Source organism: Microchirus variegatus, assembly GCF_963457635.1.
Source record: "Microchirus variegatus genome assembly, chromosome: 14".
Taxonomy (NCBI): domain Eukaryota; kingdom Metazoa; phylum Chordata; class Actinopteri; order Pleuronectiformes; family Soleidae; genus Microchirus; species Microchirus variegatus.
In genome coordinates this window covers 23023101-23050569 of record NC_139815.1, presented here as the reverse complement: position 1 = coordinate 23050569, position 27469 = coordinate 23023101, and the positions used below count along the sequence as shown (strand labels likewise).

Genomic DNA, 27469 nt, shown 5'->3' with positions numbered 1-27469 from the left:
TGACTCCATAAATCGGTCCAACTCGAGTGGTCAATGAATATTTTGTCACTTCCATTGTGTCAATAAACAGTCCAGAAACCACTAATGAATAAGTACCACGAATAAGTATGACTTCTTCTGCTGATTTGGTTGGATATTCATTCATAAATATAAACATTATTTATGTGTATGTAACTTTGAAAGATGTAAATACAAACTTTTTTTTTTATCATTATTATTATTATTTTGCCTCTCTGAGCTTATTCCGTGGCAAGATAAATCATAAATAATCAAATCCTCCATGGTGCTCGATCTGCCTTGCATGGGCCAAGTAATTATAAATGATGTCCAACTGATTTATTACCAATTTAATCTAGATTGGGATTAGACCCGGTCTTCTTCTTGGCAGAGGAGTGGACAGGTGTGAGTGGCTCATAAAAATAGACATTTCCCTTCTCAACTTGTGTGTGTGCATTTGTGTGACTACACAAGACACCCAGCAGCATATCATCTCCCGCAGAGTAGTTGGATTGCAACAGAGCCCAGAGGAGCAGCCAGGGCGCATGCAGACCATCAGGCTGCGCGTGTGCATTCTTAGCCGGGGACTAGTTTTCACTCCTCCATTCGGGTTATGGGTAAACAGCACCGCCCCGATGGTTGTTTGTTTGAAGTGTGGAACGATCTATCGCACAGCGCCGGGCTCGATTGACACTGTCTGCCGATCTGCTACTGCGGATTGCTCAGAATAACAAGGCTGCTCGCTAATTCCCCGTCTACCGGGGGGCTTTCGCCGAAGCACCGAGAGAGTGTTGGGTCCTCTTAAAAAAAAAAGCCAACAAGGCAGGCAAAGACCGCCGCGCCGCCGGAGTCCGCACCCCAGAATGGCTTCTGGAGACCTTTACGAGGTAGGATAGAACCACGTCCGAGGGAAATGCTCTGTGATATTGACGAATATTGGAATTAGGAAGTAAAAGGGGAGGGCGTCGCGCATGTAAAAACGCGGCGTCCTGAAGCCCTTTAACACGCGAAACTAAAGCGGAGACAGTGTGGGCAAAACACACTTTCTGTCGCTTCTGGTGTACTTTGACACCAGTGTCGGCAGCGGCGGCGGCGGATAGATAAGAAATGGCTGAAACTCCTCAGTTGTGTCGCCGAGTTGAAAGTGGTGGCGAAGTGACAGCGGCAGCGCGGAGAGAGCGGACGTTCGGCGGCGGCGAGCAAGCTCCGCTGGGGCGGATTGATGATCGCGAAGGTGCGCGAACATGCCAAAAGATACTGGCGGGTGGGTCGTCATCACAGCACCTCACAGGTGTCAGTGCTTCAGCCGGACACGGTGCGACGGTGTCGGTGGAAGTCGGTGTGAGCTCGTGTGTTCATGTGTCACATTAAAATAATAATAATTAAAAAAAAAATTTTTTATTTTTTTAAATCAGGAGTTTTGGGCGTAAAAGTTGCCCCAAAACGGGTGACAGGAAGGTCACGTCCCACTCGTGCGCATCATCGCTGATGAAACCTGGTGCCAGCATGTGCTGAGACACACTTTCACCAGTGGCTGTGGATGTGTGTGTGGAACCAGGCACTTAATGTCATTATCAGACTCGGTTATTGTCCACATGGTGTCATATGTTTGACTTCATGGCTGTGACACAGAGATGGGGATAAAGATGGAGTGTCTGATGACTTTACAGGACAAATAAATAAATGTACAACACAGTCATTCACTAACAATATATTTATCAATGTAACAGTTTGAATAAAGATTCAGTCCAAGTTAAATCTTGGTATATTGATGTCATAATTAGCAGTCTTGTATAGTACCTAAAACTGGGATACTTGAGTAAAAGTACAATTATCTTACCAGAAAATGACTTTGGTAGAAGTTGAAGTCACTTTTATTTTATAACGTTACTTATATTAAGAAATAGTCTTAAAGTATATGGCATTTACTGTACTTTAGTATCAAAAGTAATTTTTTTGGTATTAAATGAACGTAGGTTTTTGAGAAAACGAGGAGTTGTCTTTCAACTGGAAGGTTGTGGGTTCAATTCCTGGCTCTGCTAGTGTATGTGTCCTTGAGCAAGTTATGTAACCCCATGTTGCAGCGCGTGAATGTAGTATAAAAGCAGCTCATCAAGACTAGAAAAGCTCTATGTAAATATTTATTTGTTAGTAATGAGTAACAAAGATAGTTAGAGGAAATGTAGTGGAGTTGCAAGAATTATAATTAACAGTCAAGTACAGATAAGTGAATTTTGTACTGAAGATTGATTTAAAAATGTTCAGACATTAAAAAAAAAGTTAGTTCTAAAGTGTGATTGTGTTCCAAATGTCCACCTGGAGGGGAACTTGAGGAACATCTATGTGTTTTCTGAGTGTTTTAAGAAGATAACATTATCAGCGTTCAGCACTGACAAACAGTTACGTCTGACAGTTACAATGAGTGTGAACAGTTGAACAGTGACAAGCAGGATGTAAGTGGCTGTTATCAAAGCTTCACTGTGAGGACCAGTGGATATTAGGGCTGAATGATTTTGGTAAAACATATATAATATATAAAATTCAAAACAAGATGGAGCATGAACACAGGAGCAACCAGAATACTATGCTATAATGCAAGGATGTCATCTAAGTCATGACACAAGCTTCAAACGTTTGCATTTTACCATTAAAAAATAAAATAAAATAATAGAATGATTAGATTGGAGCCTCCCTGATTTACTAATTGTGTTGTTTGTGTCACAAACTGGAATTTTGACGATGATTATATAATGCATTTATTGCAATTGCTATGTTTATCTAAATAGGCACATTGTTGCCTCACAAGAAAATTAAAAATAAATCACATTATATGCAACCATGTCACATTATGACAAGAAACAATAAATTATCTAACCGTGCTTTGTAGTATTTCACGTTATAATGGGATAAATGATCTCATAATGAATGAAAATCATTTCGTATTATGTGTTATTGTTTAGCTAAGGGGGAATTCATTTTTGAATGAGGACGTACGGTGTATGAAAGATGAATAAATTGTTGAAATGGTTCATCTTCACTTTTTAATTATGTTCGAATTCATGCTGGGGGTTGAGACATGGAGACATGGAGACATGGAGACATGGCTGGGCAATAATTCAACAATACGCTTGTGTCGAACTCGAGGCCCGCGGGCCGCATCCGGCCCACTGTACCGTTGGCATCGGTCCCGTGAGATAATGTTATTACTTTGCTGCTCCTCCGCTGAAATAAACAGATTAAATGTGGGCTCTGAAAACACAGAGCGTTATATGCCCACCATTTGTATTTTGCTCACTCTCTTTTAGTTTAATATGTTTTGTAAAACTTATTGAGTACAGCAAATGATTGACTAAGATACATACAAGCAAAATATTTGCAACTCTTCTACTTTTAAGTTATTCTGTGAGTACTCCATCTGATGTGTATATAACTATAGGAACAGTAGCCCACTGTTGATATTTAGCCCTTCTGTGATTATTCCATGGGTAAATCAATTCATCTAATTTTATGGAAAAAAGTATCCATAGCTGACGCAACTTTAATTTCAAATTTGATCTCTGATTGATTTTGACACCCCTGCAATAATAACACGCATTGTGATATATTTGAATTATATCAGGATCTATTTCAATATCCGTATAACAATGTTTCAGTATGTTGATTTAGAATTGATCCACTTTACAAACATGCTTTGAAACAGACCACACTATTGCTATGAGCGTTTTGCCTCAAATTTCCCAAATGTACTCAAAGGTTAGATTTTGGTGGTAAAATGTCAAGGTCACTGTGACCTTTAGGAAAACACTTCCATTGTTATATGCTGAAATCAGTTTGTTCAGCACTGACTGGGGGAAAATCACTCCACTCAACTTGTAATGTGATGTAATGTGTGTTATTGTATGATGTCAGAGAAGTAGTAGTGAGCCATATAGTACTTCTGTTGCTTTGTTCGAGTACTCGATTGAGACAGCGGTTTGTCAGAATCCTCACGTTCAACCATTTGCTTTAACTGTTTTTGCATTTGCCTAAGTCACAGTCATACACGGACTACGCTTACATCATTGTCCTTGTTCTTAATGAGACGAGAATACGTCATGTATATTCCATGTTTTTACGCAGTACAGAGCATTGTGTGATTATTACTCATGTCTATGCTACGTCCACTGCTGTGAAAACCCCAAATAGGACATTAAAATCTGATTAAGACGTATAATGTGACGGGAATGCTCCATATGTCATGTAATGTGTGTGCAGCTTATTGCATTATCACTGCACATCACTGCCCTGTAAAAGTATTTTGTGAGCGTGGATGATCCACTGAAGCCTGACCGTGCAGGCCTGGTTCAGGCATAGGTTAAGTCATAGGTTATCACATGTGTTTTACATCGGTGTGGGTATTGTCATTAGTGCACCTGTCTGTAAACAACAACACGCAGTAACCACGGTAACTTGCTTGGAGAGGCGAACTAGATTTGTTCACAGAACTGGAGCACGGACTCGGGTTGCGATTCAGCTCATGATGGACAGCTTTTGGAAGTGCTGTTGCTAAATACGCCAGACTCATCTGTTAAATATTGAGATTCTAGAAATGTCCTTGCTAGCATCTTTCTGTTTGGTTCTTGTGTCCGACACCGTGCTCGTGACGTTTTAGTATCGACTCCGCTCACCTTGCCAGAACAGGTACCAAAAAAAGCACCCTAATCCCTAATGGAAAAGCAAAACAAGTAGAGTCGAGCCGAGCGGTGCCAGAACTGTATAATGGAGAAGCGCCAATAGATTAACTACAGTGAAGTCACTTTGGTTTAGACAGAAAAATGTGATCCGATCAGCGCTGTAATCAAGTTGTCACCTGGTGCTACCTTCCGGAAAAAGAAGTCAATTCAGTTGTCAGGAAATCCTTGTGATGAAAATGCCCCGTGTTAGCATCTAGCGCAAATGAGTGCTGCTGTATGTATCGCCACAAGAGTCTCATAGGAAACTGAAACTGCACCTAGTGGAGGCATTTTTTGTAAATGCAACCGATACACAACTCGTCCCTCTTTACACATCTACTTCATTTTCCCCTTTATCTTCCCATGAATGCATAATGTATGAGAAAGGAATGTGTGGTTTGCCTGAATGTACAGTTCATATTAATAAACTTCCTGCTCTACCACTTGAACCAAAGGCACTTTGCTTTTGTACCTGATTGACAGGAATGAACTCAACAGTCCTGGATGGCAGATGAAAGTGCCCTCATACAAGTACATTTGATTATTTTCTTCAACATCCTGGTTAGTTATGGTTACTAATAACCATATACATGTTCAACTCTCTCCATGTTACTTTGTTATGGACACGCTGAAGTTCTCCTCAGAGCTGTGTCTTTGTCAGTCTTGGAAATGATTAATTATCTCCAGAACTATTAATTTAATGTAATCTTCTTTAACCTTGGAGGAAGTGTTGTTATGGAGGTGTAATGCCAAATTTAGCCAATTTTCTGTGAAACCTGTCACCTGGGCTTTGAATGAATTGTCTCCACATTCACCGCTTTGCTTCCACCATAGTTTGGATTTATTCTACGGGAAACACTGAATACAACAAACGGCTCCTTCTAAATAGACACGTGTCGAATGGGCACTGTACCAGTAATAATTGATTTTAAATTAAGATTGTTTTTAATTTAGATTCCTTTGTAAGATCACTACACTTGGAAAACAAACAATAGTGGTGATGACTGTCAGTTGTCCTCTGTTGTGCCTGTATCCATACAGCATGTATATAACATACTGTACCTATCTTGGCCACTGTCTGCTCGCCTTACTATGTTTTGTGTTGGAGGACCCTGAAACAAGGAATTTGGCACCTGAGGGAAGATATGCCCTCCTCCACACTGAAACTCCAGCTTATGCTTCACCGCAAGTGTTAACAAACCTGTGATCTGTGGATACAACTCAGCTCTTCCATCCACCTCCTCCACTCTGTCACAGTTTCTGCTATGCTTTCATATTTCACATTCAAATCATTCAAACCCTGCTCTTTACAGTGACATCCTTGCAGTTCCCCATCGTGGAACTTTCACAGACATGTGAGTGACATTCTGCTAGCATGATGAGCAGTTATTACCACGGCTGTTTTTAAACTCTCTGTTGAAACTCCATAAAAACAATCTCTCCTTCTATTTGTACTGATGTAAAAGGTAGTTGTTGGTTGGAGATTCTGCAGGCTACGTTTCGATTTCATAAGTCCAGGCCCCGTTCTTCAGACTTCCCTCCAACGCTTTGCCTCCAGAGCACAGGAACGTGCAACATCGGTAACTTTCGTTACTTTTCGGTGACACTAAACAACAAATACTCTCCAAAGATCACAGACATAAAGTGAACCTATCTGTCCAGTAGAAACAGAGCCACCATGGCATCAATTTGCGGCCCTTTCTGTCGCCATTGTTTAAACACAGCACTGATGTTCAGGTCTTGGTTTGCTCTGCATCTGCCTTTTTCTTGCCTGTAGCTTTTCCCCAAAACTTTTTTTTTTCTTTCATTGCAACAGCTGTTGTTGGCACATTTTCTGCCATAACGTAGCTGCAACTGTCTTGTTGGATTTAGCAAGCTAGCATAAGTCTCTGGCGTTGTCTTCTGAGCATGCGCGATTAGAGCACAAAGAGGTGTACGCGCACTGGGGGGAGGGGGGGGCAGATGGCAGATTGACTGATGCATCCTGATCCAATTAATTGGACCGTTCATTATGATTTGAAGGTGTTTTTACAGGCATGTCCTCTCCACAGGGGATTGATTTGTTTTATTTCTGCGACAGTACATTAATTAATTCGTTACAATCGGGGTGTGAAGATGATTTTAAGCAATGCTCCAGAAAATAATCTCCCACCTTTAATAGTAACAACCGCTGTAGAATCAGAAGACCCTTCACAGAAGACGGTTAGTCGTACATTTGTTAGTCTACGCAAATATGTCAATTTGGCAGGAATAGGAAACATTATTTGTTTATATTTATTTAACCAAAAGGTTAGGGTCTAGTTCTTTTTGTGCCACTGGTGCTGACCCAAAAACCCAATGTGAACCCGCTCAGGCTTTGATACGGGTGCCATTCACTCTGTTGTAAGTTGATGTACCGTCAATATGACACAATCCTTCATTTTTGTTGCTTTAATGCTGCCGCGCGTTGCTGTTCTGTGGTGACGTGTGACACCGCGATAGAGCAGCTGCTGCTGCTGCTGCTGCTGCAGCTTCACGCGCCGCAGAGAATCAGTCAGGACAGCGTAGTTTGTGTCTGAGCGAGAACAAACCAAGCAATTGACGGCGTTTTTCTGTTTTTCCTATCTGACCGTAAGTGGAGCTCGATGCAGAGTTTCCCCTGACGCGCTGTTGCATTGTCACTGTTGTTTTCCCCCCACACAGACATGTGCAGTGTAAAGGAATGTAAACACACACACACACACATGCACACACAGGTCTAACATAAAAGACCAGTCAGTGTCGGTGTCACAAAACCAGACCCAAAACTGATGATCATCACAAAATATGTCCTGCATTTGTGATGAGACAGCAGAGGGGGGAAAGAAAAGGTCACGTTGTTGTGACACTCAGGTGCTGAAAGTGACAAAATAATGCATATTAAACAGCCAGAGCTGAGAAAATTTTAATAAAGTTAAGAATCACATAGATTACAATGCAGAGAATCACTTGACACGTTAACATTTCCAATTCAGTGAAAAGAGGAAGAAAGTTTAGAAAGTGGCTCATATTATTTTTGTAATACTGTGATGATAATTCTGTTACTGTCGCATTTGGAAAAAAAAACAAAGTGCAGGTGTTCATTTGTAATTTTTTAGAATGGGTCTCCTGTACTTTTTATATGCTGATGATAACAGTTTTATCTGAATGATGATAAAATTACCAAGTGGATAACGCTGGCCGTTTTATTTCAGTTCAATTAAATTTTATGATACATTTGAGATTAAAAGTCACTACACAGATGCACAGTTTTGGTCATTATTGCCTGTACCTGTCTGTGCTGCCTTAGGTGGAGCGGATCGTGGACAAAAGGCGGAACAAGAAGGGCAAGTGGGAATATCTGATCAGGTGGAAAGGCTACGGGAGTAAGGAGGACACATGGGAGCCAGAGCACCACTTACTGCACTGCGAGGAGTTTATCGACCAGTTCAACAGTTTGAGACTCACGCACTCACACAAGCGGCCCAAGGTTCCAAAAAAACGTGGCGTGGAATCCCACATCACAAGCCACCCGTCTGCTCCGGAGAGCTCCAGAGCTCGGTCCGAGGCCCGCAAAAAGAAAAGGACTTGTGGCCCCGCTATGGCGGTTGGAGTAGGAACCGTTTTAGGGATCGGAAGCGGAGGAACAGGACCCACTCAGAAGCAAAGGAGGGTGGGTGCAGGACCTGGGAAACACATTTCAGGGGACAGAATGAGCAAACCCATGACATACAAGGCTCCTCTGTCAGCGGGGACTCATTTTGTCCCTCCAGTCAGGGTTCCTCATAACGGACTCCAGAATGGAGAGACGGAGCCTCCCATGTACAGAGCAGCGGCGAGGTCACATCGACCACCCACAGACAAAGTGGACGGGGAACAGGGAGACGTGGATCCCACTGGACAGCAGCACACCACTCAGCTAGGTAAGCTGTTAACTGCATGGAATTAGGATTTGAGCCAAAACTCTTGAGTTCCACTGTGATCATTCAAATGATGTTGTGATTCTTCTAATTTTCCTACATTTTAATGGAAATTGAGTGATTTGTATTGGATTTTTATGGAAACTTTTATTTTTATGGACAATATAATTAATGTATTTATACAGTGACACAGTTTCAGTAACTTTTCCACACCATTTGATTTAAATAGGACATCTCCACAATTCTTTAATATCTGCATTTAATTAAAAAATATAACCCTTTGAGTTGCTGTAACTCCTTATAGCTTCCTATGTTTTTGTTTTTAAGTACAAACCAATTTCCTGGGTTTACAGTCTGCAGGTAGGCCTGTTGTGTGTTTTGTACAATGACGTCATTTAAATGTTTTTGGCTCTGCACGGCACAATTGATCCCAGATGAAGCAATCAAGGTGGGAATGAAAAGAAAATTAAATTCACCAGGCTTTGATAAAAGTCTTACAGCCCTATATTTATTTGAAATTGTGCATCCATTTTCAAAAGCTCAGATATATTTGGACAGTTTCATGACAAGTTTTATTTTTATGGCCAGCTGTTCCCTTGTTATTTCAGAACATTAAGTAGGTAAAAGGTCAGACAATGACTCCCAAGTGTTGAATTGGCATTTAGTAGCTGTTCACAGGCACTCGCACAGATCAGCCACAACACTAAAAGGTCTAGCTGTTTACTAGTGATGTCGCAGATTTACCCGAGCCATAAAGATGTGGAAAGTCACTGAACCTGCAAAAATAACTTTGTTCAGTGTTTGCTCCAGAGATGTCTTTGTGCAGTTGAAAGGAGGCCATCATTCAGTTGGAAATTTAAAAAAAAGAAAATAGGATTTGGACAGAGTTAAACCAATATTAGCTTGTACCAGAATGAAGAAAAGGTTCATCATCAAAGCATATTCGCCGTATCATCTGTTGGACATGGGGGAGACGGTGTGCTGGCATGGGCATGTGTGGTTTGTGATGCTGACGATGGTACTTGACTCGGATTCATCCACTCGTTGCAAAACCCACATGATGGTGCTCCAGTACAGATGGAAAAACCACCCAAAACATAATTCACCCACACGGAAGAGACAAAACGGGACAAACTATTAGCTGCTGGATGTGGCCACTGTAAAAGAAGTGGCAAAACATCTCAGGGGAGGAAATCCAGGACGTATAGCTTACTATAGCTTAGTCCACTGCAGATGGATATTTGGGTAGGTTATAAGTTATGCAGCCATATCTTTATATCTGCGTTATAATTGTAATTTCAAGGAACAATATATGGAAATACAGGTGTGTGGTAAATGGTCTGTTTTGTTTCGATGACCACACATTGATCTCACTTATTCACATCACCAGCACAGAGAGTGATTTTGGGTTAATTATCTCATCCAGGAACACATCAACACCTCTGCAGGCATCCCTAGCGTACTGTAGGCTTTGAATATACTGTGTAATATTATTTTAAATTGTATAATTGGCTGCAATGTACATTTTTCTCAAAACCTTAGCGTTGACAGTCAGTCACATATAGAATACAAGGCAGAATGGATGGTATTTCAACAAATGTTCCTTCATTAATAACATGTGTCTAGTGATGGACGGCCTCCCGAGGGTTTTCTACAAAGGAACTACTGTATATGGCTGTAATTCTGATTACAGCTGCACAGCTGATGCAATATTTTGGCAAAAAACGATTGAATTAAAGATGAAAACCAACACTTTTAATCACAACTTGATGATTATTCTGGACCAGAAAATCAGAAAACTCAGGAAATTGTGACACACGTCAAGGGAAAAACAACTGAGAGACTGTTTGAGACGATATAAGGACTTTTGCTCTCTATATGTACCATTTTTTTGTCGAACAGTGAAAGAGATCTTTCAGACGTTGTGTATATATATTCCATCAAATACGTCCTTGGCTTGTCTGTATTGTAGTTCCTTGGTTCATGACTAAATACATAGGTTGTTCAGTTTAGATTGCACATACTACTGTCAGCACTTTCCCGTTAGATGAAGACATTGCTCATAAACCTTGACACTTCTACTGTGGAGAGTTCTGCCGAAGCACGGCTCTTAAAGCTCCTTCTATGGGTCTTTACCACAGGAACGGCTGATAACACGTATGAATCTTACTCCTGGGTCACAGTCCAGGGTCTGTGGCACTATAGTTAATCATTACATTCATTTTTAAAGTTATCTCGGTTTATTTTTTTTGCAGAAATTTGGATGAGAATACAAGGGATTTTTTACCATGCACAAAATGTTACCTTTTAAAATAAAAATTGAATCTGTCAGTTCACTCATTTTAAAAACGGCATAACATATTTAGTGGTAAGTTCAGAGCTCCTCTATGTGGTGACTGGGCTATCTGCATAACTTGATGACTATGGATGCAAGAGATTATGGATTCTAATCTACTAATCCTTGAAAGACTTTCTCCCCATCCATCAACCTTCACCCATTAACGCACTGCACAGACTGGGGGGGGGGGGGGGGGGTGCAGTGCGTACCCCTGTGATTGCACCGTCAATATGTCATTTCACTAAAAATAGAAACCACAGATGTCGGACAGGACTGTGCAAATTTGGCAAGATGGTGTCTAATTTATGTAGATTAAGTACATTTGGAGAGAGAGTCATTTTGATTTTAAGATTGGCCTCTATTAAACATCATCGTCTGCTTTCTTTTTTTTACCTTTAGAAAATCTGAGCCCAATCAGAAAGTCAGTGTGTTTACGTGCACGTTAAAAGTCTGATTTAAATCGCACTAAGACAATAATTTGGTTTTCTTAATGACATGTAAACACCAAACTCCGACTATAATTGAGCTAGTATTAGTCAGACTAACATACCTGGATAATGTGATTCATAGTCCGATTACTCCTGCATGTATACGCTTAGTCGAACTGGAGTAGGACTTGCACCAAAATTTCCTCCCTGGTCTTTGTACGGGAAGTAGAAGAAGACAACGTATAAAAGGCCCATAAATACATTTCCTACCCCGCTTGTATACTCGGACTCGGCAAGTTGAGTGACTGGTACTCTCTTATCATTTCATTTCTTTATCAGTCTCAGATTATTTTACTTGCAGCCACAGGTAAAGCCAATGTCAAAGTAAATATTTGACACACATTTCACAGACAACACTGACAACAGACAAACCCAACAAAACAGGACAGAAAGATTACATGTGTCCAGAAAACTCTACAAAACAAGAGCAACAGTAAATAACAATAGTTGCCCAGTACAGCTCAACATCAGTAGGAAAAAAAACCCACAGTCAAACAAAAACATATTGACACAGTGAACTGAAAGTATTTTTACACTTCTCAGAGCCCACACATTGATTTATTTGCTGCTACTACCATAATATTACCTAATGGTTAAAATCATATTTCATGTTAGAGCAATCTGAGTTGTGTTTTGATTCACTCGGTCCCTCCTGACTCTTTTCTTTTTCTCTCTCTCTACCGTCACTTGCACTGATGTATTGCAAACAGAACAACACCTACACACTGACACACACATAAAAAAAAATGGACATGTCCGTTTCAGTCAGACTTGTTGAAAACACAATTTTGTTTGTTTGTTTGTGGGCTAAACTGAAGTGACATCTGTTTAATTAGTCATACGGCGCAGGATAGTGAGATCACAAGTGGCAACAGGAGACCTGTCAACTTGTGATTGGATCTCTCAGGGCAGATGTTAAACCCAGGTCTGAAGGCTGTAATGTCTTTGAAACAGAAGGGAAGCTCGTTTCAAGCCCAGTTATCTATACATAAATCCTGCAGCTATTTGTCTACAGACTTCCCTCGCAAAATCCACACAGAAAAGGCAGAAAAGGCTCTGTTGTCGTGTACGTTTCTGCAACGCTGACGACAATCACCTGACAATCGTCCGTGCAGAAGCCCCGCATCTGAGCGAAAATCACGTTATATTTGATCTGTCACCCATCCGATAGTGACGTGTTCTAATCACCTTCTAGCACAAATTTAGAATTGAAGTGTAAATACGACACAGTGGGCCTGTCGGCTGAACCAAAACCAGACTTTTTTAAGACACACTAAGACCGTGGGTGACTCGGTTGTCGACCGGGTCGTCTTTCAACCAGTGGGTCAAGGGTTCGACTCCCCAATGCCGACTAGAAAAGCAATATGTAAACACAGACCATTTCCACATATAAACATGTTAGTTAGTCCGAGAGATAGTATACGCCATCGAATGTCTCAAAGTAGGACTAACACAAACGGATGATGAAATATGACGGTGATTACCTTCAGATAGACCATTTAAAGCGGAACTAGACCGGAAGTTCCTATTATCGCTGTTTTTTTAGTGTGTATCTGCGTCATTACCTTGTTTATGAAGCCTGACGGTTCGAAACAAACAGTTCAGCCATTGCTGAGAACGTTGTGTTTTATTGTAATCTCGGGGCTCAACGAGATCACTGAAAATCCCGTAATAGTTACGTAAGCAGCGGTTCTCCTGAACAACCGATCGTCCTGCTCTGGGCGGTAGTCCGGGCACATCCAGTCACGTACATTGAACCGCAGAAGAAGAAGAACGTCCGTTGTGGAGGTGTTTCACGAGCGACAGTGTCTTGTCAGTGACTCTGGATCTGACTCCGGTTTAAAGTCATAAAAGGGACTGCGGCGGGGAGTCGTGACGAAGCTATTTTTAAACACTGTTAAAACAATGTTTTGATAATGAGGAGCAGTGCATCCGCCGTTCCAGAGGGGGGCGCTGCGCTTCTGAGAACGGATGTGCTGGATAGTACTGGCCAATCACAAGACTCTGTCTTCTGGGGGTGAAAGTTCACTCTGAAATCTCGCAGCAGAAAAACACTGTCAGAAAAGAGGATTTCTATCCGCTAGTTCTCAGCAACTAGGAGGTTTTTGACCATGAAAACAAGTTAATATATGTAAGTAGACCTCCATAACTAACATTTATGTGCAACAGGACCACTCTATGTGACCTTTAAGAGTCCCCACAGGCCACAGTTCCCACCACTTTGGAGACACCAATGACTGCCGAGGAGACAGAAACGTATGCTCTGTCAGGTTAAAGATTGGATTTTTTTTTAAGTCAATGGATGGTAGGAAGACTTGCAATGGTTCTTGGACTGCTAACGAAGTGTACAACTGCTAAACTGGAAACTGCCGCTTACTAACAAGCTGGAAAGAAGCGTCCCCCCCGTCTTAACTCAGCTGAGAGGAGGCAGACGGAGTTCATCTGATAAATCGATTTCCCCACTAGGGCTCATATACTGAGACAGAGCAGAACTCCAATTGAATGGCGTATTTAAGCTATAACCATGTGCATGTAAGCATAGTTAATACTTGCCAAACTTCACCCGTGGGTCACAGAGTGGGTGTATATTGTCACATTTAGAATATGAATGTAGTTAAATTTGAATCAGGCCTGGGGTGATTTAAGAGAGTGTATGTAAATGCGTACAAGCAATTGTTTTTTTTTTGTGACTCACTCTAATCAATTTGTTGAATATTAAAATAAGATTAATATTCCTACAAACAACAGTCGGTTCTCTTGTAAGGAAACACAATAAGCGGTCAAAAGATCAAACATATGCCACTCAGTTTCTCAGCTTTTCAAAAGGAAACATTGAAACATTTCATTTTTTAGCACCACACTTCAGTTTCTCGTTGCAATAAACTGTAATGGATTTATTTACTATGCAGTCCTGGGAAACTGGATTTATTCCTTAATCATGAAAGTGAAAAAAAAAAATAGCTTTGCTTATTTAAAGGACTTGACTCTTAAGTCTCTTTCATGAGTGAAGTTTGTTTTGTAGCTTTGTCAGGTTCACTTAGCTCAGTATTCACCGCTTAGCTAAATAGCAGGTCTTTTTTTTTTTTAACCTTTATTTTACCAGGAAGTCACATTGAGATCAAAAATCTCTTTTACAAGAGAGACCTGGCCAAGGTAGCAGCCGTACAAAATCATGAAAACAACATTGAGATCAAAGATCAATAGGGTTAAGGTTAGGGCTAAGGGTTAGGGTTTGGGCTTAGGGTTAGGGTTATGCTCTTAAATTTTGCTTAGATATATGAGTGAATCTAATTTGTATGTTGTTCCATGGTGCATCATGTGATCAGTCACAAAGTCAACATCTCTTTTGGGTTTGAAACAAATTTTCCCAAAGATATCAGCAATTTTACATCAGCATAACATCCAAAATCATCACATACAAAGAAAAATATTCCAATAATAAACAATGTTTAGTTTATAGGTGTTTTTCTTTTTAAATTTGGTCCGACAGTTGATGTGTTATATTTTCACAAGTCTTCACAAAGCCACGCTGACCCCGTCTCTGCTCCCCTGTGTCAGGCTGCCCTCTCGCCAATGGGAAGATGCACCTGCACAGCTCGGCAAAGCGGAAGATGGCGGAGGAGAAAGGCTACGTGTTCGACAAGCGGCTCAGGTACAACGTGCGACAGAACGAGAACAACTGTCGATTCCGGGACATCGTGGTGAGGAAAGAGGAGGGATTCACGCACGTCCTCCTGTCGAGCCAAACCACAGACAACAACGCTCTGACACCGGAGGTGAGAACAGAAAATGTGCAAACACTTGTTTCACAGATTTCACAGATTAGACGTGTGTTTTACACCGACATCTCCATTCATCCATTAAGTTTCTTATTGTAGAGGTATTTTCAAGATGTAGCTTAAGACAGTGGTTCCACGTTTTATTCCTCTGAAAGCAGGTGTTATGTTTTTGGGCTCTCTTATCCGTCCATCCTTTCCATTCAGGTGAACATGATACTTCAAGAATACCTTGAGGGTAGAAATATTTTGGTGGTCAATAGTAGTCACGGTCTCTTTGAACTCACACATCCCATTTGTTTTTTTTGTCCCTGTGAAAGACAATATCTCAGGAAACACCTTTAGGGAATCCTTTCAAATTTGGTACACAACGTTCCCTCGGACTCACGGGTGAACAATTTAGAATTGGGCTTATCGATCGATAGATAAATGCCACTGTGGGTTTTGATGTTGGGTGATGTTTTTTAAATTTGTTGCATTCACTTGGACATGATTGTATTATAAGGTCAAATTGACCTTATGGTCTTTATAATGACCTCATTAGACTCAGTTGGTCAAAGGTAAACTGTCACTGTGACCTCACAAATCCCTTCTTTGCATTTTGAATGCATCATTTTGGTACAAATGTTTGGTTTGGGTGGTCAAACGTTCAGGTCACAGTGGCTTCACCGAAATGTGTTTTTGCCGAATTTGGACACAAGATGATGGAAAACAGTTTGGTTGGGTTGGTCAGATGAGGCCACACAAGCACTTTACCTGCAATAATCAAGCATTCTGCATTTCTCAAAAAACAAGTATGAATGTTCAGCACAAGAAGGATCGAAAACACAGAAGCCCTCTGGGCTTTTCGTCGTACCAACAGACCGTTTCCTCACAACGGCCTCCTGCCAAACAAGGTTTCTACATGGAGGATAATTAGGAGTACACATAAACCAGAACTATGCCATCTGTTGTTCTAAAAAACCAAAACATCAGTTTTAAACTTGCAAGAGAATGATGCGGTAAATGCCTTTCGTAAAGGAGAAACATTTGCATGATCATTCTCCAAGGAGATGGAGATTCTATAGGCCAGACTTTCAAGGATTTCTACTGCTTGCAGTGCAGGAATAACAATGACATCTCTCCAAGAGGGAGAGTCTGGAAAAAGAAAATATGAGCTCAGTCACTGATGAAATGATAGACTTGTTTCACCTTTTTCTGAGATAATCCAAAATCAAAAGAAAAAAAGCCTAAATTTTGCAGAATTGCACGACAGAAAAGCCCACGTTTAGGCTTTTGTTGTTCAAGTCTGACTTTCTGATGAGCTTAGGCGATGCTTCTTCTTTGACATCTTATCTCGTGCCCGGCCCCTGTACATTTACTATGCAGACACTTGATGACTGCGTAGTCTCAAACGAGGTAAAACAAGAACCGGTTTTCTGTGACGTGGCTGCAGAAGCACGCGAGGAGTACACAGGATTTGGAAAATTTCAATTACAGGCTTCATTAAATAACTCATAAATGGAAAAACACTTTTTATGCATCGTCGATAAACAGCTGATTTACAATTATAGTGATGATGAGCGCTCTATTTTTAGAAGTGCTGTTAATAAGTTGTGATGATGAACCAGCCTCTCCACAGGTGTTTACAACACAAGCTGCGTTCACTGTCATTTGACATGTTTTCTCGCACTCTTCATCATGTTGTCAATCACCTGCTAGCACTGTGATCAAAGGGATTTCAATATTATTATCCCAGTTTTGTCATATTTATGTTTGATAATCATTCACAGTGGCCTCTTTTGGTAAGTAGACTGACTATTGCCACTGTCATGGTATCCTGTTATACTTTAAGGCCATCTTCAGAGAGAGTTTATTAAGGGCTGGAACACAGACGTCTGCAGATGCACCGAATTAGACTCTGCTCTGATGCCGTGGCTCGTTGCTTTGTGATGATGATTATTTACTCCTTGAATTGGCCGCCTGCAGAGATGCACCAGTTCTGCGATTGGTTGCTCATTTCTTCACGCCAATCAGTGTCGTGCTGCTCCTTTTGCATTTTCGACTGGATGTGTTTTTGTGTGACTTACATTTCACTCTATTCTTTTTAATCTCGCCTGCTCATTACCAGCTCGAGTGTGGTTGTTTTTTGAGTCATGAAAGTGTTATTGGTTGTTGATTGGTTTACCAAACCACCGCGACAAAAGCCATTAGTTTGTGAAGTGTTGTTTTGAAACCTGGTGAAGTATTTTGGTTCCTGAGCCATGTTGGCTTTTGAAAACCAATAGAGACACCACCACGTGTGGAAGTGCAGGGATGAGCATGATTGAGAGCTCATCCTCTACACATCCACCCCCTCCACCTTCATCCATGCACCTATTGGACCAGAAATCTATCTCCTCTTCTGGGACTTTTAAACCCTGGGGAAGCTGCTAAAAAAGTAATTAACCCCAATCCCATTTCCACAAGTTGTTCTGCCCTATGGTGTTTTTTTTTTTTTTCACTCTTGCGTGCACTCTGATGTCACGGATGAATCGGAAAAAAACAAAAAATGGAAAACTCCATACAGCTCTGAGTGATGATGTTTCAGTGGGTACTATTTTGCATATTTCCCTTCAGTATTTCTTTAAGCTGATCTGACCAAGTTGATGAAACAAACGATAGCTATGTTGACATATGCATATTTTTCTTCCATTTTATTAAAAATAATTTTGATTAAATTAGCTATATTATGCAAAATCAACTTTTTAATCATTTTCATACTTATATTTGGGACTCTGGAGGCCCTATGAGTAGGCAAAGTGTGAAAAAAGATGACTCACTCATGTTTTTGTGATCCGCCTCAGTCTAAGTACAGGAGATAAAAGATGTGATGTTGACGTCTGCACGCAATCTGACGTCAGACTGATAAATTCCTGGAATTGTTGTCTCGTGGAGCTCCACTTTAAAACACAAGAGTGCAGGCGAAGGCAATCGTATCCGGAAGAGCGGAAGTCCGAAGTGTTCTAATCTTGGCCTCACAGTGCAGCACAGAGTTCTACACAAACTTCCAGCCTCAGAGGATTTACGTGTCCAGTGGATACATTTTATATATGACGGCAATGTGCCGGCTAGAGTCTGAAAATGATGGCTTTTTCCAAATGCTAACTGCTGTTAGCTGCCGGAGCCTTAGTGACTGTTATGTGCGGCTGCGTGCGGCTTCTCTCTTTCCTCTACCTCTCCCCCCTCCTCTCTGTCTTTTCCTCTCCACTCATCTGTGTCTGATTTCAGCGATTACCTTCCTTTGAGTGGAGAGGGAGGAAACGTCATCGTGGGGAGGGAAGTTTAAAAGGAGGAGGAAAGAGAGAAGGCGGAAGGCAAGAATGGGCAGCCAGCCGGAAGGACTTTTTCCACACCCGTCCTTCCTCCACAGACAACTTCGCTATTTATCATTATGAGACTGATTTTTCTCTTAAAGGGGAAATAAGTAGTTTATAGTGCCATCTAGAGGAGAGGCTGAAATTCACAACAAAGACCTGCTGCTCTGCTCACCCCCTCCCTTCCCTGAGCGCTACGGTATCCGCAGCCGGCTCAAATGTCGTCCTCGTTGTCTTTCTCCGTGTCAGCTGATGAGGTTCGTGAGGTGAGGGAGAGGGCGAGCTACCGCGGCCGTAGCAGACGAAGCGGCGAGAGTGGAGGCGGGACTTCCGCTACAAGTAAAGCGACGCTTGATTTGTTCTCTCGCGTTTGTCCTTACAGGCTCCGGTAGAAACATGGCGTCTCGCTGCTAACAGTGGCTATGCAACCGCGGCCCGCGACCGTGTTATTTAACATGACTTTTTGAAACACTACGAAAATGAAACAAAAACTATTATACAGCGACTAGACAATGCAGGAGCACATAATATGTATAAAAAAGTGGATTTTGGGTCATATAAACCCATAAATACTATATAGTGTCCCTTTAAGTTACCCTTTGTCTCATTTGGGTGGAGATTGCCGGCAGTCCAGTTCTCGGGTTCAGTTTAGTTATAGTTATTTTAGTTATTTTTGTTTTGAGGATGCGCTAGGTCCTACGGCCCATTGCGTGGCTGGCCTGGCGTTACTCACCTTTTGTTTATTTTGCCGGGATCTCTAACCCTTTCTTCTTTTACGTCTGAAATGACGTTTTGTTAAATAAAAACAATCATTAATTTGGCAACTGTTGTGGCGTCCTCTTATGTTCGGTCTCCTATTTCGAGCCATGCCTCTATTTCCAAGGAAGGCCGTAACAGTGACGCTGACGTAAGTTTCCTGTGTGTCATTTGCATTTAAAGAGACAGGCACTCAAAAGTCTCAGACATGTTCATTAGGACACCAGGGAACTAGGTTAACTTGGAGAAATAGGGTATAATATGTCTACTTTGAGTCATCAGATTATGTCGTGTATATTCCAGTGTTTAATCAGAATAAACAGTTTTTACACGACTGTTTTTGTAAAAGTTGTAGAAAAAGAAGTTCCACTTGGGCCTGTGTTATAAACAAACACTGCTGTCGCTGCTCACCCCCTCAGATATTTCTCCTCTGCTCATCTCCTCGCTGTGCACCATCAATTTTATTTCCTTCCTCTCTCGCTTCTGTGACTTTCATTTCTGTTTATTCATATTTCTTTCTAAAATGGGCCTACACTGTGTTCTTCAAACAATACTAATGTTTCTTCTGGTCTCCGTAATGAAGCCACAGACTCAGCAGATCTTTGTGCTTCCGGGGGTTTGATAAACAGAGGGGAGAGGGCAGGAGGACGTTTTACATTAATCCAAGCTTATTTAATTTACTGCCCTACAGTACGGAGTTCTTTTTAAAGCTCCAATTTGTCCTGCCTTGTTTCTATATCCAGCAGTATGAATGAAAAGAGGAAATGTGTCACGTTTTACGTTGGGCACACACGCAATAAATCAAACCAGGAAATCATGATCAACCAACCCCTGGATCAGAGTCAAACTTCTCTTATTCTGATTATGTGTCCATACAAAAAAATGTAACAGACAAAGAAGAAATTAACATGTTCATAGAAAATAGTTTTTAAATGTTCATTGGTTTTTATTTTTATTTAGTTTTTCAGTTTGCTTTTTTTTTTTTTTTCAGTTTAGTTTCTAGTTAATTCAACAAATGATTTAGTAGTTTCAGTTTAATTTTTATTTTGAGGAATTGACTAGTTTCAGTTTAGTTTTTATGTAGTTTTAGTTTTAGTCTTAAGCGGCCCGTGACCATGTTATTTTAAATGACTTTTTGAAACACTACGAAAATGAAACAAAGAATATTATACAGCGACTAGACAATGCAGGAGCATATAATATGTATACAAAAGTGGATTTTGGGTAATATAAACCCATAAATACTACATATTGTCCCTTTAAATAAATAAATCCTTAAATTTTATTCTTTAACCTGCAGGTGAATCAAAAGTAAAACTTCAAATGGTCTGTAAAACGAAGATGAAGCTGAATTTATCTACAATTCAGTTTGGGATTAGTTAGTTTTGCTTTGTTCATTGTCACTTTTATGTTTTTGTTTTTTTTAATTGTCGTTTTTATTCTTATTTCACTTAACTAAATAATTTTTTCACTGCCAGTTTTAGTTTTAGCCTTAGTTTTCGTTATAATAACCATGGTTCCCACTGATGCTGATTAAAAACTATGTGCACTGCAGGGTCATTTGAGTGAATGCTGATAAATACATTTCCAGTGGGATTAAACTGGCTTTTTTTAGAAATAGAAATGCGGGTATATGTGGCTCTAAATGGGACCATCATTTACTAAATAAAGCTGTATTGGAAAAAGACCTGAAACTATGTAATGGAGACCATAAAAATCCTTGGAGAAATGTTGACTTATATTGTAACTCAAGTGAGAAGTAGGCTCTCTTTTCTCATAGATTTGCAAACAGACTTTTATTTTTTTGTAAATAATAGAGTGGCTCGCTCATGGAAATTCTGGAGATAAAAGTTTTCGACTTTGTTCACAGAGACATCCATTGTTTAGAGGCAGTTGTCATACTTGCCTTGCTCAAAATAGATGTAGCATACAGGAAATGGTTATATATAAATTATTTTTTTTTAAATATTGCTGTAATTAAATTTAAGTGTCTTAGAAAAAAGGTTAAAAATGTTCCTTGGTGATATGATAATATATATTAGTGCAGGTTAAAAACCTATAATTGCATAACTGCTTCACAGACACCCACAGACACTGTGGAAAACAGGTTTTTCCCCCTCCCCTCCCCTCAGATTACACCATGTTCCTTCCACAGAGGGCGATTCTACCTTTGATTCAGTGTCATGTGCACATCTCGACTTCACAGACACTGAAGTGAACCGCACGTGTGTATGTGTGTGTGTTTGTGTACTTTCATGTGTGACAGTAAGCCCGTAAGCTGTGGGTTTATCAAACAGCTCTGATCAGGCCTGCCCTGTATCTGTCTTTGAAGCTTCACAAAACAACAGATGCTCCGACTCGATAACTTCTGCAAAGAATGTCTTCAATTATGCACCCGTAAATTGTTTTTTTTTAATTATTATTCTAAAACTTTTCTTTTAAATGCAGTACTTAAATTGACAAAGTCACCTGAGTGATCATTTCTTGAACTGCTGTATGCTGCAGTCTTTAATCAGCTTGTCATTATCATTATTGTATCATTCAAATACTGTCAATACAATATGATTTACAGTCCAACATGGCTGACCAAAGGTATCAAACACTTTTTTCTTTCATACGGAGCATCTTAAAGGTGCATTATGTAATAAATCTATATCAACTAGCCATAAAATCCTCCTAATATGTCACAGAGACTCAGGAATAATGTTCATATAACATACTGAACCCACCAACAACAACGCTACGAAACCTAAAAGACCTCGGTATTTTGAATTTGAATGTAGTTTGGCCACATTCTTACATATGGCACCTTTAAATATTTCTTAAAATTGCAGAGAATATGGTCAATTAAGGTCTGGAGTTTGCATGTTCTCCTCCCTGGGTGCGTGGGTTTTCTCCAGGTTCTCCGGTTTCCTCCAACAGTCCAAAAACATGCAGATTTGGGCAAATTGGACACTCTAAATTGGCTGTGAGTGTGAGTGTGAGAGAGGATGGTTGTTTGTCTCTATGTGGCTCTGTGATGGACTGAAGACCTGTCCAGGGTGTGACGCCACCTTTCTCCCGATGTCTGCCGAGATTGGCACAATCCTCGTCCTCAAACAAAACCTCACGTGGAGGATAAAGCGGTAGCAGATGGATGGTCAAGTGAAGTTTATTTATATAGAGTCTAATCTCAGTACAATACAGTATTGCGTATGCAGACCATAGACTGTATGTAAATATTGGATGTGGTCTCTGGGTCCTTAAAGGGAAGCCCAGTACAGAAGTGACTGAAACATGTATTCTCTTGAATTGCCATCAGGGCCTTTAGGGGTGACTCCACTGCTTGTAAAAACTTGGTACCAAAGTTTATGGCTTTTTTTTCCCCTTGTTTTATAATGTCAGTGAACATTTTTATGAGGAGTTTGTAATTTCAATTTCAATAGAGTTTCAGGTCAAACAACATGATGTCCACTTTATCTAATAACTCATATTTATGCCTCACTACAGTCAGGAAGTGTACTGTAGCTGCTATCAACATGCAGTGGAGTGAGTTGGTGCTATCAAAAGCAAACCCTGCTTCCTGATCCAAGGATACCGTATGTCATGTAGATAGCATTTTTTTATTCTGAAGGTAATGTGTCATATAATGATCTTCGTAATGACACTAACCAATAACTTTTAAAGAGTCAAAATTGTCACCTGTAGGTAACAATTCTTTATCTGCTAATCAATGGATTGCTATAGCATTTAGATGCCAGCCATTTTCCCCAAACGCTACAGTGCAGTTTAGAGTGCCATGGCATGGTTTTTGAACCGAAAACCCTGCATTTACCCCGCTGCTTGTGTAGGCCGCATGGTGACGACTCTGTCAGCTACACAAATAGTTTGGTATCATACCAGCCCACACATAAAAAGAAAGAAATGTGACGTGATAAACACTGCTTCATGCTGACATTATTTCGGATTTCGAAATCTTTTCATTCCGTCTCCATTGTCGTGAGGAAGTTATGATTCTTTAGTACCCAGGCCACTCTGCTGAGCCCCTCAACAGAAAGATGCCAAAAAAGTGGGACAGTGTGGTTGGTTATGTTGGTACCCTTATAGGGGACATATTAAATATACAATACAATTTGTGTGTATTGTGCAAAAAGGTTACAGTTACAGTACCACCAACATTTGGGTATAACAGTCACAATTGGCTGTTACAAAATTAGAGGTAAAGATATAAACAATATTTAGGTGCAATGGCCACAAAAGGCTATTTTGTCTCTTAGTGCAATATATTCTGGTACAGACATAGGACGCCTACAATTACAGCTGTACGAGTATTTGTCAAAAAGGGACGCAAAGTGCCAGAAATAGGCAACTCTACATTTTTTTTGGCTTTTTAATAATACATTCATTATTTATGGGTTAATGGGCTGCGGGCCAGTCCAAATTGCTTGAAGGGCCGGATCTGGCCCCCAGGCCTTAAGTTGAATTGCCTTGGTATAATAATATGTCTCTTTGACAATGAAACCATTTGCACAATGCACAATAATAAATTGTGTAATGTAACCAAACTGAACCAAACTTCAATGCATCGTGGGAAACCCAGGTGAAAACACAAATTCCAAGTTAATAGATAATGACAGTCTGTGGCTCAGCGCTATTGAGTCTTCATCAACAGTCGGCACTGACTGAATGGAAACAATATCCCTGCAGTCCCAGTGCTCGATGTTAATTTCATTTTTCATTTTGCAATTTGCAATTTCAATCTGAGATCCTGAGTGGATGTGAGCTTTTACTCAGGAGGATTCAAAAAATTGACTAAGCTTGTATACTGTAACTCCCCTGTCTTTCAGTGTGTGTGCTGTGATAATAATGTGAAATACATCTCCACCCCACCCCCTCTTCTCTTCTCTTCTCTTCAGATCATGAAGGAAGTGTGTCGAGCGCTGGGTAATGCTGCCGCGGATGACAGTAAACTATTACTGCTCAGCTCAGTGGGAACTGTTTTCTGCAGCGGCCTGGAGCCGTCCTACCTGATTGGTCGCCTGTCCACTGACCGCAGGAAAGAGAGCAGCCGTATCGCAGACGCCGTGCGGTAAGAATCTTTTCCTTTTCACAAACATCACTTGCCATCATCAAATATGCATCTCAAAGCTTTCGACCCAGTATGAGATGTTTTTTTTTTATCTTTTTATAGTTTTATATCACTTGTTTGATTTGTGTTCGACAGTATTTTATTGTTTTAATGTATGTTTTATTGTTTATTCTTAGATTGTATTTGTTTTATTTATCTCTGATGTACACTACCGTCCAAAAGTTTGGGGTCACTTAGAAATGTCCTTAATTTTTAAGGAAAAACTCTTTTTTTTCAATGAATATAACATTAAAAGAATCAGAAATACACTCTATACATTGTTAATGTGGTAAACGACTATTCTAGCTGCAAATGTTTTTAATGGAATATGTACATAGGTGTATAGAGGCCCATTTCCAGCAACCATCTCTCCAGTGTTCTAATGGTACATTGTGTTTCCTAATCATGTTAGAAGGCTATTGGATGATTAGAAAACCCTTGAAAATGTATTAAGTTTGAAGGGCAAAATTATTTTTTTGAATAAAAATCCTTATTCTAATCTTGTCAATGTCTTGACTATATTTTCTATTCATTTTTCAAACTCTTTTGGTAAATAAAAGTGTGACTTTTAATGGAAAACAAACAAAAAGTTTAGGTGACCCCAAACTTTTGAACGGTAGTGTAAATAAAGTGGTACTGACTGCTCTATCACCCCTCCCCTTCTTTAGGGATTTCGTGTTGGCTTTCATTCACTTCAAGAAGCCCATTGTGGTGGCGATAAATGGGCCAGCTCTCGGCTTGGGGGCCTCCATCTTGCCACTGTGTGACGTAGTGTGGGCCAGTGAGAGGGCCTGGTTCCAAACTCCGTGTGCGGCCATTCATCTCACCCCATCCGGATGCTCCTCATACACCTTCCCTCAGATCCTGGGTGTAGCCCTGGTGGGTTCGAGACTTTTGGAAGACTTCACTTCATCTGTGGTGAATTGACCTGACTCAAACATTGATATTAACGTGGCCCCTGTGTCTCCAATGGCAGGCCAACGAGATGTTATTCTGCGGGAGAAAGCTCACAGCACAAGAAGCTTGCAGTCGAGGTCTCGTGTCGCAAGTCTTCTGGCCGACCACGTTTAACCAAGAGGTGATGCTGCGCGTGAAGGAAATGGCGTCGTGCAATGCAGTGGTAGGTCCTGATACAGAAGTAAATCCGTCTTTTGAATGTCCTTAAAATGACCTTGTCCACTTGTCTGTGTGTGTGTGTGTGTTTGAAAGGTTTTAGAAGAGTCCAAATGCCTGGTGAGGAGCATCGTCATGTCTCTCCTGGAGGAGGTGAATGAGAAGGAGTGTCAGATGCTGAAGCAGTTGTTATGCTCCACCAAAGGAATGGAGGCGCTCTTCAGTTACCTGCACAGCAAGTCGTGAGGAGAAGTCACCGTCGTACGAGGAGGGGGAACCGGAGACGGTCACTCGGGACGATAAGGTTGTGATCTCAAACTCAAAGGAAAAGTTGCATCTTTGTTTTCATTCATCAGCAAAAGGAGGGAACACACTGATGTTCTGTTTGCAGACAAATCATTTCCTTATCACCGTCTTTTTAAAGCAAGCTCGATTGGACGTACGACTGTCCAGAAGTTTGTTTTTTTCCTTCTTTCTCAAGAGCAAAGGGCCAAATGCACATTGCATCGTTTCTGCTACCTATGTGACTTTTAATCATCAGGATGCGTGACATCAAAGTCTTTCAGAAAGCACACGTTAAAGTAATGTTAATATATATTAATTTATATTTATTTCACATGTTTATTCTGTTTATATATTATACCTTTTTTCCCCCTTCCTTCTTTTGTTTGAGTTGCTCACTGTTTTTGACAAATTGTAAACCAAAGTCTGCATGAGAACCGTTTCTCGCTCGTGAACACGCACATTCCATCCGCTCTGTATGGACAGAAGAAAACTACCAGGAAACTGATCAAATTCAGAGGTTGCTAAAAGACAAATGAAGCTTAGCAAAATTTGAATGTAGCTGATGAAAGCCAACAGGAATATTTGTGCCCTTTGTCTTAAGTACCGTGGTATACTCGCGCGTCAGGGTCCTGTAAGTATCCCACTTCACCATCGGGTGGCGGTACAAGTCTGGACGCAGGGAATAGGAAGCAGAAAGAAGAAGAGAACAACGCAGGGGAGTCGGTTCGAGGTTCGCCAGATCGAGGCTCGGCTGTGTATCCTTGGCGACTACTTCTTGTCTTGGTGAGCAGGCTTTAACACGGAAATTCAGTTTGCTGTCCATGCACACTCAACACACTCTTTGCACGTGGTTCCAAAATCTGCACCTGCCCAAAGCCTGCGCGAAAGTATACCAGGGCCTTTACACTGTGGCCCTCTTTACACCTGGCATTAGAATGCATTCTCTGTGATCGGATACCGCTTCACCACATGCATTTACACCTGGTATTAACATGCGTCCACATCGAGATCCGGTCGCTATCCGATTTCCAGCAGCAGAACCACTTCAGTGAGTCACATGAGAGATGTGCTGTGAGAAGGGTTTACTTTAAAGCGGACTTAGACCGGAAGTTCCAATTAACGCTGTTTTTTAGTGTGTATCTGCATCATTATCTCGTTTACGAAGTTTCGAAACAAACAGTTCAGCCACTGCTGAGAACGCTGTGTTTTATTCTAATCTCGGGCTCAGCGAGATCTCTGAAAAAACCCGGTCCGGTTACGTAAACATCGGTTCTCCTGAACAGCAGATCGTCCTGCTCCGGGCACTAGTCTGGGCACATCCGGTTGCGTACATTGAACCGCAGAAGAAGAATAACGTCCGTCGTAAAAGGGACTGTGGCGGGGAGTCGTGACGAAGCTATTTTTAAACATTGTTAAAACAATGTTTTGATAATGAGTAGCAGTGCATCCACCATTCCAGAGGGGGGAGCTGGTGTGCTGATATAATGCATTATTATTATTATTATTATTATTATTATGATGTCACCTCCGGGTACTGGCCAATCACAACAGTTGGGAAGGCTCTACACTGGCTGGCCAATCACAACACACTCTGTCTTCTGGGGGTGAGATTTCAGTCTGAAACAGCACGACTGACGAGAGCGTC

General features: G+C 40.9%; 1 protein-coding gene across 1 annotated transcript; it reads left to right on the top strand.

Annotated features, from left to right (window-relative positions):
* Positions 1–854: 854 nt before the first annotated feature.
* On the top strand, positions 855–25785 carry LOC310936601 (chromodomain Y-like protein 2; the record flags this gene model as incomplete). The annotated part of the gene is made up of 7 exons (XM_083900679.1): positions 855–884; positions 8017–8629; positions 15011–15228; positions 24215–24387; positions 25095–25305; positions 25403–25546; positions 25636–25785. The coding sequence occupies exons 1-7, from the start codon at positions 861–863 to the stop codon at positions 25783–25785; spliced, it is 1533 nt and encodes a 510-aa protein (XP_083756805.1). The 5' UTR covers positions 855–860.
* Between the last annotated feature and the right edge of the window lie 1684 nt (positions 25786–27469).